The sequence below is a fragment of the Saccoglossus kowalevskii genome, chromosome 19 (genome assembly GCF_978046115.1).
Source record: "Saccoglossus kowalevskii chromosome 19, keSacKowa6.1, whole genome shotgun sequence".
NCBI classification, from domain to species: domain Eukaryota; kingdom Metazoa; phylum Hemichordata; class Enteropneusta; family Harrimaniidae; genus Saccoglossus; species Saccoglossus kowalevskii.
This window is the reverse complement of record NC_140659.1, coordinates 13,051,796-13,065,979: the sequence shown is the minus strand read 5'-3', so window position 1 is coordinate 13,065,979 and position 14,184 is coordinate 13,051,796. Positions and strand designations below refer to the sequence as shown.

Sequence of the window (14,184 nt, the reverse complement as noted above, 5' to 3'; positions counted from 1 at the left end):
GACAAAATCTGACATTGCTTCTAGTTTTCAAACAAAAAAATGAAAACTTTCGTTGAAAAATGAAAATTTTGAGAATTGTGCATGAACTTGACTTTGGCACTCAAAGGATAAAATATACCTTTTACATAAGAATACATCCATGATCAGAGAAGGTACTGAACCATTCCTGCCTGTGAAGAATTAGCGTGCAAGCTGGTTACTTAATACATAGTATGTCTGAATAACAGTCATCTCAAAATAGCAAACCCAATACACTTTAAGCATTGGTTTTCAACAAAATTAAATTTTAATAATACTTCTAATTAGATCTACTACAGTTATTAGTTTAGTTTAGGTCAATTATATAATAGTAAATGTCAGTGGGTTCACAGACTTAGCATGGGTCACACTATGACTTCCCATCATGCCTTGCAAAAAATAATACAGGTTTACCTCAGGAAATTTTTTTAGAGATGAAGATTTTAGAGATTACATTTTATAGAAATATTTTATGTCTCAAAGATGAAAATAACACTGGAGTGGTTGACGCAAGTGTCGCATCTATTCAATGTACAGCTTACTGTGTCAATACTATAGTGTAATTAACAGAAGGAAACCGATAGTATAAATAGGGGCAAGATGGCCGCCGCAATTAGTATGCTAATCCGAACCAAGCCGATCACATCGTGGCGGGAGCTCCAGGAAATATGCCATTTACGATGTTTAAAGATCAAGCTGTGATTCCAAATACATATCCACGGGGGCATGAATATGTACTCTAGAGATTAAACTCATCTGGTTGGGCTTTTGATGTATAAATGTTGTTGTTTTCGATCGAAACGTGCCGCGATAAGTCAAAATCCTGTGTTTAAAATGGCGGCTAATATATGCAAAATGCCCGTCAATCACAGTTTAGTAAGCGAGCATAATAAGCATTCATTTACTTAGTGGGCAGAGGCGGAGTTAATTACCCATGAGCACATGGTGCAATCCATGGGATTGAGCGGTTCCCTTTTAATTAATAAAATAACACATAACTGCATACAATGTTAATGGTACATGTAGGGCTTCCAGCTTTTTTAAAATATGAAAAAAATTATATTTTCAAGTACTGTAAAATACTTTATTTTAGCTGGAATTAATTTTCGCTGAAAACACTTTTGGGGTGTTTTGTATGGAACTTATTTTCACTGATTTTTGACGAGTTGCATGTAAAATATATAAGGAAAAAGGTATATTTGGTGATTTTATTTTCACTGAATCTTTCCTTCAGCGAAAATAGCGAAAATTAAAATCCAAGCAAAAATAAAGTATTTTACAGTAATGGATTTGACATTTTACTCCTACATAGGAAGAGGGCAGAGGAGGAGGGGCAGGGTGAGGAAGAGGGAGAGGGGGAGATACTGCAGTGCATATTTCGCATTTAAACTTACTTTCTAAAGATATTAAGAATATCGAACGCCTTATTTGTATGTTGTAAGTTTTTATATGGTGGTACTTCATAAGACAAGCCCTCCGGTTCATCCATGGCGCAGTAAATACACCTGAAATTAAAAACAAAGATCTCAGAGATCAGTCAATGTGTATATAACACATGGCTTGAGAATAAAGATATTCCCAGGGGCGGAGCTACATCACAGAACTTTCTACATTGCTAAGACGTGCACCACCGTACCAGTTAATTCTATGCGGGCTGCTGTGGAACACCGGTCAAAGAGCCGATGAAAATGGCTAAATTCGAGGAAACTGCACAAACTCATCATTGAAGTAATCCTGTAGGGGTACGGTAATCTTGTTACTGTTCAGGGGAGTCTCAACAACTATCCCAAAGTACCGTTTTCCGGGAGATTTCAGCCTTTGTTTTCACTGTGATGGTTGCCAGGCAGTGAAAATGCCTGGATGCACCCCCCCCCCCCCCCCGAGAATCAAGTTGAAAAGACCTTTAAGAACAGCCTGTGGTTAGAATAAAATTCATCTGGTATCTGATGGCAGATTCAATATATCTTAACCATTTCACCACCAAACTTTCTCACCAAAATTTGTCTGCTTTTTTTTCTTATTTTCTTCAATATTTCTAGAAATGAACCCTAATTTTGGAGCAATACACTAAATTTGAGTAAATTTTCAGTTTTTACAGCTATTTTTGTGCAGGAAAGTACAGACTATAATGGGACTATTTTGTGAATTTGTGATGACAACTAATGATGAAAAAAGGTCAAACACTATTTTAATTACACTATGGGTCAACTTTCATTGAATTACCTCAATGATCAAAACAACCCAAATCCAATGAAAATACATATACATTTTGACTCATGTTTAACATGCAAATTATTATGACCCATATATAATAAAGTTGTAATACTCCATGTTAATTGCTTGTTTCCAGGAAATCACTGGTTTAGTTGGAGTTTTTCAGCTGTATATTGCTCACATATTTGTCTAGACAACGTTTACTCTGAGGGCGCAGGTCATTTTAGTTACATGTACAGTACATCACGTTGTACATTGCGTTTTTTTGTATGAGTTCACATACCATGCATGTCTACTGTATTCACACTATTAGAAGTGCATCTAAGAAACATATTTACAAACACACATTGTGTCCATAGTCACACTTATATACTAGTATGCACATGCGTTACTAATAGAGTTTGTTTGTAAAACTAGTTAATACTAGTTAATACTAGTTAATACTAGTTACATCAAGCCATATTATCCACTCACGTTTGGTTTGCAGATAATACTAACCCATAAAAACATCAACCAGCTCTACTAATAAGTGATATCAAATGATCACCTTTTTATCACATGACCAACTACAATTGTCAAAACCACACAGAAAACATGACTATGCTAATTAAGCATGATGTCCAAATGAACGTACATGTGCAGTTATGTCAATGGTTTTTTTTTGGGGGGGGGGCAGAAATATTACCCTCCTTATTGATATTTTTTTCAAAATAAACTTCTAGTCTTTAGTATTTTGAGTTATTGTCGTTGTACAATGCAAATAATTGTTGTTCTGTCTGAAACCCGCTTATCACAGCAAATATAATGGTTCCGTCGCCGGATTTGGTTTTCTCTGTATACTGTTCAAGCATGTACAGACAGACGACATTTAGCGTGCATATCACCATGTTTACACTGAATATCAGTTAGCATTATTTCACATTAAACATCACTACTCTGAACGATATGCACCTTGCTCATGTACTAGTATTATTAACGTATTTATGCAAATTTATTTGTGATGCTGGGTCCCAAGTCTGGAAGTAATCTGTATAATTACCCGAGATATAATGCACCTACATGTACAATATTAATTTTTAAGTACACATGCATCTCAAAAAAATTATTTATTTGATACTATGTGTGAAACCAGAGGTACACTACTTGGGGTTTGCAACGCGCATAGTACTGTATGGTGACATCATGTCAAGATCCCATTCAAGTCTCATCTCGTAGATAGCGAGACTGAGGCTACGACCTTCTGACATGGCATATACCAATGTGAAAAAATGTAATTCATCGAAAATGTATAGAAAATATAGTTCTCATAAACAGTCATATCGTGGGCAGCGATTTTGATCCACCTAGACCACACAGTAACCTAGTTACCTTGGGCATGTGCATTCGCATTGTTCTGAACAGGGAATGCTTATGTGAGAGCGAGATTGATCGGGTTCTTGGTATCATGTCACCGTAGTTGCAAACCCCAAGTAATGTACCTCTGGAGGAACTTATTAACTAGAGCCTCATCTCTGTCATTTATGTATCAAAGTACATGTGCTTAGATAATATGGTACTGTATATATGATATATATGAACTAATTACTATTTGAACTACATATACATATGACACACAGTAAATCAAAAAAGTATACTTGCAATACTTGAGACATTCCACAAGGTCTGTGTATGTCACGTATTTCTCAATTACTTGACAGTCAATCTATAGAAGATGACCTCTAAAGTTTTACATCATTTTACATCGCTTATTTCTCAATTACTTGACAGTCAATATATAGAAGATGACCTCTAAAGTTTTACATCATTTTACATCGCTTATTTCTCAATTACTTGACAGTCAATATATAGAAGATGACCTCTAAAGTTTTACATCATTTTACATCGCTTATTTCTCAATTACTTGACAGTCAATCTATAGAAGATGACCTCTAAAGTTTTACATCATTTTACATCGCTTATTTCTCAATTACTTGACAGTCAATATATAGAAGATGACCTCTAAAGTTTTACATCATTTTACATCGCTTATTTCTCAATTACTTGACAGTCAATATATAGAGGATGACCTCTAAAGTTTTACATCATTTTACATCGCTTATTTCTCAATTACTTGACAGTCAATCTATAGAAGATGACATCTAAAGTTTTACATCATTTTACATCGCTTATTTCTCAATTACTTGATAGTCAATATATAGAAGATGACCTCTAAAGTTTTACATCATTTTACATCGCTTATTTCTCAATTACTTGACAGTCAATCTTTAGAAGATGACCTCTAAAGTTTTACATCATTTTACATCGCTTATTTCTCAATTACTTGACAGTCAATATATAGAAGATGACCTCTAAAGTTTTACATCATTTTACATCGCTTATTTCTCAATTACTTGACAGTCAATCTATAGAAGATGACCTCTAAAGTTTTACATCATTTTACATCGCTTATTTCTCAATTACTTGACAGTCAATATATAGAAGATGACCTCTAAAGTTTTACATCATTTTACATCGCTTATTTCTCAATTACTTGACAGTCAATATATAGAAGATGACCTCTAAAGTTTTACATCATTTTACATCGCTTATTTCTCAATTACTTGACAGTCAATCTATAGAAGATGACCTCTAAAGTTTTACATCATTTTACATCGCTTATTTCTCAATTACTTGACAGTCAATCTATAGAAGATGACCTCTAAAGTTTTACATCATTTTACATCGCTTATTTCTCAATTACTTGATAGTCAATATATAGAGGATGACCTCTAAAGTTTTACATCATTTTACATCGCTTATTTCTCAATTACTTGACAGTCAATATATAGAGGATGACCTCTAAAGTTTTACATCATTTTACATCGCTTATTTCTCAATTACTTGACAGTCAATCTATAGAAGATGACCTCTAAAGTTTTACATCATTTTACATCGCTTATTTCTCAATTACTTGACAGTCAATCTATAGAAGATGACCTCTAAAGTTTTACATCATTTTACATCGCTTATTTCTCAATTACTTGATAGTCAATATATAGAGGATGACCTCTAAAGTTTTACATCATTTTACATCGCTTATTTCTCAATTACTTGACAGTCAATATATAGAGGATGACCTCTAAAGTTTTACATCATTTTACATCGCTTATTTCTCAATTACTTGACAGTCAATCTATAGAAGATGACCTCTAAAGTTTTACATCATTTTACATCGCTTATTTCTCAATTACTTGATAGTCAATATATAGAGGATGACCTCTAAAGTTTTACATCATTTTACATCGCTTATTTCTCAATTACTTGATAGTCAATATACAGAGGATGACCTCTAAAGTTTGTCAGCAGTATAATTTGAGGCAAAATATTCAAAATCAACAAAAAATGTAAATCCTTCAGAATATTAGAATAGATTTCATTCCACTTACCCAAATATGTTATTATAAAATAATCCTACAATATTTTCTCTTATTATAAAATAATATTATCTCTTTAATAGGCAGATATCATTGATTATCAACAGATTTAAATTACTGACGGCAACGATGAGTGTCTGCTGACATCAGAAATATATATCAGATAAATTGATATTTACATTTTACATCATTCACCATATTTGATGTTTTAGAAGCGTATTTTTGATAAATGACCTAAACTATAAATTGTATATATTGTATATTGTGTGTTTAACATAGGAATTATAGAGAAACCCCTAATAAAGCAAATATCAAATGTATGTTGAATGTGAAAATACACATCTGTCACTGAAATTAATTAGGTATTAATTAATTAATTATATTTTAGGTATATATTGCCAACATGTAATCTAGCAGGTGACCAGCAATATGATGAACTTAACTAGAAATTCACATAAAAAATCGCTTCACTGAATTTTCTGTTGTCATCAACATTTTTTTTTAAACATGATAATGGCTATCTATAGACAACTAAGCACACAGAACATAGTTTTACATTTGAAACAACAGTGACCTGCTAACTAGTGACAAAGCATTTCTTTTACGTCAAAGTCAATTATATTGCAGATGAGTTTACGCAATTCAATTCAATTCAAATAATAAACAACTTTGTTTGGTCATGTCATCAGTCATCATTTATAATTTAGAATTTATAGCAAATATAAAATAAAACTGCATTTTTATTGATGGCAACAAAACAAAACAATACTGAATGTCTCTTATTTCCAGTTACATGTACATGACAGAAACAAATTTGAAGACTCCATCACCAGTAGCTCAATACAACATGTGAAGACTCCATCACCTTAAGTGAACCACCAGTAGCTCAATACAACATGTGAAGACTCCATCACTTTAGTGAACCACCAGTAGCTCAATACAACATGTGAAGACTCCATCACCTTAAGTGAACCACCAGTAGCTCAATACAACATGTGAAGACTCCATCACTTTAGTGAACCACCAGTAGCTCAATACAACATGTGAAGACTCCATCACCTTAAGTGAACCACCAGTAGCTCAATACAACATGTGAAGACTCCATCACCTTAAGTGAACCACCAGTAGCTCAATACAACATGTGAAGACTCCATCACCTTAAGTGAACCACCAGTAGCTCAATACAACATGTGAAGACTCCATCACCTTAAGTGAACCACCAGTAGCTCAATACAACATGTGAAGACTCCATCACCTTAAGTGAACCACCAGTAGCTCAATACAACATGTGAAGACTCCATCACTTTAGTGAACCACCAGTAGCTTAATACAACATGTACGTGAAGACTCCATCACCTTAAGTGAACCACCAGTAGCTCAATACAACATGTGAAGACTCCATCACCTTAAGTGAACCACCAGTAGCTCAATACAACATGTGAAGACTCCATCACCTGAACCACCAGTAGCTCAATACAACATGTGAAGACTCCATCACCTGAACCACCAGTAGCTCAATACAACATGTGAAGACTCCATCACCTGAACCACCAGTAGCTCAATACAACTGTCTAAGTAAACTACATGTACTCGTTGCCAAACACAAGTTACAGCATAACAGCAGTATTGATTCAAGCAGTTATAACATCTGGAAGTCAACCAATAAGAATACTTATAAACCTACCTGGGGTTTGTTATCGGAGTTGTCAAGGCAACCTTCTTGTCATTACACAATATATAATAATCAGATCTCATTTTGGCACACAAGCTCAAAATGTGGGATACGTAAATAATTCACTGATTATAAGACGAGACGAATTCAGAGTCTGAACAGCGATTACTACAGCCTCCAATAGATTCAGATGCCCAATACCACTGTTCTTACTAACAGCGATTACTACAGCCTCCGATAGATTCAGATGCCCAATACCACTGTTCTGACCGACTGACTGACTGACTGCCCTATTGATAAACACGATGCATATTTATACTAACAGTAAAGTGATAAACAACTCATAGCAGTATGTTTTCAAGAGCACTAGTGATGTCACACAAGGTAACCATGTGTTTATTGGCAGTATAGGTCAGCTAGTAATTAATACACGCAATGTATTGAGGTCATGCAAAAAATGTCAAGACATCCGCACACAGCCATTCTTTTCAATGAGTATATTGATGACACATAACTCCATAACTATTATACAAGCCTCTAAGATTTCTGTCGATGAACTCACATTATATCACTAATCCATCATGTATGTTGGTACATTTTATTGTGAGTCAACAATTTGTTTCGAAACAACAAAAAACTACTATTGCAAAGACATTTTCCATTGTGACAATGATGCAATTTTCTTAGTAAAATTCACTTTATATGAAATTCTTAACTACTGTGAAGTATGTTCAATGTTTTTAATATTTTTAAAGAAGACACGTACATATAGGCATCGTTGAAAAAGGAAAATGCTAAATGTTATTGTTGAATATAAATGAAGCACGAGCTGCATTTTCTGATAATTGTTTTCAATTTTTTATAATCACTAACATGTATCGATAATATTGATTGATAGAAATGATTGTAGTACTACATGAATTTACATATAATAATGGTAGGATACACACAGCATTGTGTACATGTCAGTCAGCTTCACAGACAGCTGCAGGATTAATTAATTTCACATTTATGCTGTGATAAGGTCAGAAAAACAAGGACAATATTTCTGGTCAATTTGTTTATCAAAATTGATGTTTATGGGCATTCTATTAAAAGTGTGCTTTTATTTCCAGTTTTCCCAAAAAAATATTTTTTTTTTTTAATTTTTAAAATTCTGACAATTTTTTTTTTTAAAAAGCTGTGACATTCACATTTTTCGATAGATTGGTAGAATGACTAGAAACATAAACGTCAAAAGTTCCTAATCAGATGAGGGCAAATTTACTGCAGTTATGAGGTTAAGCGTCTTATATTCATGATCTGTTTGTTGTTGCCAGCTCAGTGTTTTTTTCAAAACATTGCCTGTTAACATTGTTAATTAACATTACTTTTAGCAATCCATGTAGGCTTTCTGCAGGCAATGTGTTGAGTAATTCTTAATGCATTGATAGGGTATACTAAAACAATGCATTTTATCATCTTATGATTGGGTATGCAAATTACCACTGTGACAATTTGAAATCTATAGTGTGGGTTCATCCATCCATGATTGGTTAAAACCTAAAATCTGAATTGTAGCATTGAAATCTGTTCCTACACAGGAATAATTTTGTACAATTTATATTTTCATTCATTCACAATCTACATGTAATTACTTCAATTAATTATAAACTTATAATAAGTATGTGCATATGGGGGCATGTAAGCTTTACTTAGTTACCAAGTAGTAAATTAATTATTTATTTATTTATTTTAAGTTGTCAACTCTTTGAATTTGTCTCGTATTTCATAAAATATAAAACTCGTATAAACTTTCTTATTTTTATGAATGAAAATTACTTCATCAAAAATTAACAACAAAATAATAGAAAAATGCATGAAATGTTGCACCAACAACTACATGTAGGTTGGATATGTAGTCTGCGAAATTGAGCTCTGCTCTTGAAACAAAACAGTTGTTCATTCAAAATCAAGGGGAATTTTTTCAACCCTTTGAGGACCACTTTTTTTTACGCTTAATGTTAGGTAAATTATTTCACATTTTCTGTCATTTTCACTGAATTCAATTTTATTTTTGGACCAAACAAATAAAATGTGACATTGCTTCTAGTGTTTGATAAAACAAGCAGTCTGTCGGCTGAGATAGCTCCGCTGTTTGCAAGGCACATTTCAATTTAAGAACAGAAGATATCATTAGAAAATGGACAATATGTATATTACATGTATCAAAGCAATCAGACTTACGGTTCATTATTTAACAGAAATGACAAAAATATTCACCAAAATTAGAGAATTAAAGATATCATCGTGAAATGAACAAATCTGAGAGAAGTCCACATGTACATGTACCGGTAGTACTTGCATATATACCCAGTAATATCAAAGCAATAGGACTTACAGTTTTTAACAAGAGGCCGAAAATATCACTTTTTACTAAAAATAACAAAAATATTCACCAAAATTAGAGAATTAAAAGAAACATCATAAAATGAACAAATCTAAGAGAGATCTACCCAAGGTACATATACACCAAGTATGAAAGCATTCAGGCTTGTTGTTTTCAAGAAGTTGAAAAAGTAAAAAGTTGACACGGACGGCAATGAATGCCAACGGACAATCACTCATATGAAAAGCTCTGCTCGACAAAGTCGACAGCTGAGCAGACTGTAAATAAAACTATTTTGTGAATGGTGCCTGAAGTTGACTTTTTGTGCTCAAAGGGTTAAATATACTGTAAAACATGTTGAAAAAGCGGCATGCAATTATAGCGAATTGTGGTAAAATGGCGTAATAGCGAAATGTTGATTTAGCGAATCTCTCTTGTTGATGTTGATTTCTTTGTTTGGCGGCCATTTTGAATTGATAATAAAGTCATTAGCAACATCTTGAATTAGCGAATCAGTTCTCTCGCTAAATTCGCGAAAAAGACATGCTCGCGAAAGAAACATGTTTTACAGTACCGGTAGTCTTTTCGTATCATGTTTTTTCAAACTCAGATGTAAACTCTAAATGCTGTATAACAATTTAGCTAAATTTAGCTGAATAATATTTTGTTCACATTTACTTACATGTACCACACCTGGTAGGGGAAAATGATGACACTCAAATTGTTAAGCAGAGATGCTTGTAATTATAGTATTATTTTACAGAACTGATAATTTATTGCTTTTATAAAACATTTTGCCATGAAAAGTATAACTTGAATGTATCTCATTGATACCATTGTATGCATTTAATGCTGTTGAAAGAAATTTGCTCTTTGGGTCAATGGCCTTTTGCTTTGCAATAAACAAACAATATAATATCCAATTGCTTTTATCATATGCATAATTTGCATATCGCCACAGTGTGATGCAAGACAGGGCAAATCAAATACCTATATAACAAATGTACCACAGTATTACATTACATAATGCCAAACGCTTTTTTCATTGTATGCAAGGACAGAATTTTGTCCAGACCTTTTGGAGTTACATATGGTTGGATAACTAGGGATTATTAAAACAATGGTTAGTTTTGGAATGGTTGTATTTTTGGAATTAGTATTCAGTCCCTCCAAAAAAAAAAAAAATCAGTCATGAATTTTCAAAAAAATCATAACAAATTTGAGCAAATATCACATATGAGCAGAATTGTAGCCATAGTATATATGAAAAGCTTTCATGTGAATTACAACACATTGGCATCAACACCCACAAGTTTTTGAATACCCAGAAGTCTATTAATTTGTAAACATAGTAGTGAGTGTTGTAAGTATTCCTGTTAGGCAGTAGTAGCCCTAGTATCGTTTATTGGAAGTCTATGATCATTGCATGAGTGATGTTTAATTAACCTTTGATTAATAAGAGTTGAATTATTCCAAGGTTTTTTCCAGCGATTACGTTTTAGGAAATCCACACACATGTTTAAATGTATACATTTGTATTAAGAGAAGCACTAATATTGATGGGAGCCGGTAAGGTCACTTTGTTGACATCATATATCGGCTATTAAATCCAACAGATATCATTTTACTTTCAGTCCTTGTGCACGCCGCTTATCAATAAAATTACTATGTCATCACGTTCTTGGAGAAGATCCAAAACGTACAAGTAAATCCATGAATGATTGTATTTAGTTTTTAAACTACGAGACTGGTGTCCACAAATATGCACAGCTCTGCATTGTATGGTATCGATAAGGCAAGTATAACTAAACTTACATGTACAAGAATGCGAGTAATTACGTAATTGAAGCAATCATTTCAGTACAGTTTTAGTCAAACTGTTAAAGCAGCATTGATTGGTATGTTATAGAGGATTTGCAAGGATGGAAAGTCCGCCTTCTGCACAACATGTGGCTGAAATGCCTTGGACGGAAATGCTGGCTGAAAGTTCCATGCACTGCACTGTTCACAGCACATGGCTGAATAGCACGTCATAGAATGCAAAAAAATGTAATAGATTCTGTGTATTTTCTCATTTCAAAAAATCTAAGCATGAATAGAAGGATTCCAAGAGTTATAATGATTTCTACTCATTGGATCAACAAGGCCATTTTTAGTGATTTTAACAGTGTTCATTTCATAGTTTGTATTATTGTGAAATACTTTATTTTAGCTGGAATTAATTTTCACTGAAAAGACTTTTTGGGTGTTTTTTATGGAATTTATTTTCGCTGATTTTTGATGAGTTGAATGTGAAATGTAGGAAAAAATGTATATTCGCTGGATTTTATTTTCACTGAATCATTCCTTCAGCGAAAATAGCGAAAATCAATTCCAAGCAAAAATAAAGTATTTTTAATACTTTTTTTTTTTTAGTATTCTGTAGATTTATCCACAATACAAAAAAAACACTGCAACAATAAAATAAATCAGAATCGGATAAATACATGTATGGAACATAAACAAGACCAAAGAATTTGGTGCTAACGTCAATTTCAAATTTGACAGCTGTTCATAATGATACTATACTGTGAAATAACACGGTGCTTACGGTGATATGACATCATTCAGCCACAAACTGACAACAGAGAGTAAACAACACAAAATATTTTTGACACAAATTAACTCCTGGCACGCACATGCTGTTTAAATACCAATGAATCATTAGTATTTAACACTTTAAACACCACTGTCAACTTTTGTCACTATCAAGGTTAATCAAAGAAAGCTTACAAAGAACTCCCATGTGCTGAGAGCAATAGAGGTACATTAAAAATTAATTAAAATTATTTGTACTTGAAATATTGATGAAAAAGCTGAAAACTAATTATGCAAATTAGGTGATTGATATGAACAGATTTGGGTGTAAGGTCTGCGCAATGTAACAGACCATCTACATGTATGTACCAAGTTCAATTGAAATGTGAATAAAACCAACAAATTATGAATTATTATACTAATTAGAGAATTAATATGAACTGATTTTAACCCAAAACTAATCAGGTCTGTCTATTGTACTAGAGCATTTATTACCAAGTTTCATTGACATGTGATGATTAGTACTTGTTGAAAATTAGTTAATTATGCAAATTAGGTGATCAGTATGCATAAATATTCACCGAAAACTAATTGGGTCTCTACATAGGTAATTATTTTGCACAATTATTTATCCCAAAACTAATCAGGTCTCTACATATCCTAGGGGATCTATGTACCAAGTTTCATTGAAATGTGATAACTAGTACTTGAAATATCAATGGAAAAGCTGAAAATTAACTAATCATACAAATTAGGTGATTAATATGCACAAATATTTACCCTGAAACAATAAATCGCTGCATAGTCCTTGAGTATCTATGTACCAAGTTTCATTGAAATGTAATGATTAGTACTTGAGATATCAGTGGGAAAGCCAAAAATACAAATTAGGTAATTAATATGCACAAATTTTTACCCAAAACTAGTAAAATCTGCACATTAGTTCAGAGTATCTATATACCAAGTTTTATCAAAATCCAATAAGTGGTTCTTTAGATATCAGTGAAACAGTCCTGGAACGGCTAAAAATGAGCTAATTATCATGCAAATTAGGCGATTAATATACATGGATTTCAACAAAAACATTGGCCCAGCGCATCTATGCACCAAGTTTCACCAAAAACCGATGTGAGGTTCTTGAGATATCAGTGGAACATACAGACATACACACACATACATACATGTACATACAGACAGGCTAACTGCAAAGACTCTTCGCACACAGGAGTCAAAAAGAACATAATTTTTTTTATATTATTTCCAAAATTTTGACCAAAACCTGTAGCCAATAGAAAATTATGTCCATTTGGTCCCAAATTACCAAAAAAACCTGAAAATAGAAAAAAATGTTGTACCAAAACTACAGCATTCAAATGTCAATCACATAAGCAGCCATCAAAATTTTTTTCACCACCATCTCCCAAGCCAAAAACAACAATTGTGAATGGTTGTCACTTTCATAAATATTCCCAAATTTACCAAATTTTAGTAAAAATGATGAATGGAAATGACACCCTGAAAATGAGTCAGGCAACATCACCTGGAAAACAATCATCTCAGTTTTACAGGTACTTAGATAAACTTCCACAGACACATTATTGTACACATTATTGTTTTCACATTGCCTCACATTTTATAGAATTCAACTTTGATGTTAGTTTACCAGTTAGGAAAATTCAAGCACAATTCTCACTTATAAGTTGACACGACAAACAATAATAACAATAACAATATGTTATCACGTAGGATTAACACATGCAGAAACATTTGCCTTTGACATGTAAATAACACGTGTAATGTAATAAATGCAACAGTTATGATATTCACTAGATATCCAACTTGTCAACTGTCATCTGAGCATTTCAATGGATTCAGTAGTGTTTGAGTTTTCAGCATCTTAGGGTGTCATTGAGTCAAAGATT

The 14,184-nt window shown here is 33.0% G+C and overlaps 1 protein-coding gene across 3 annotated transcripts in view; it reads right to left on the bottom strand.

The window, feature by feature from the left end:
- The window catches only part of LOC100373948 (kelch-like protein 2), a 38,753-nt gene that overhangs the window by 13,299 nt on the left and 11,270 nt on the right, over positions 1-14,184 (bottom strand). Inside the window, exons 1-2 of one of the 3 annotated variants that reach the window (XM_002730441.4) lie at positions 7,330-7,599; positions 1,413-1,523 (exon numbers count right to left, since the gene is read on the bottom strand). In XM_002730441.4, coding sequence (XP_002730487.1) covers positions 1,413-1,523; positions 7,330-7,400 — 182 coding nt within the window. In that variant the 5' untranslated portion in view covers positions 7,401-7,599. Of the gene's footprint in view, positions 1-1,412; positions 1,524-7,329; positions 7,600-14,184 lie in introns of those variants that run through there. The other 2 variants (XM_085493908.1, XM_085493909.1) reach the window with 2 other exon arrangements.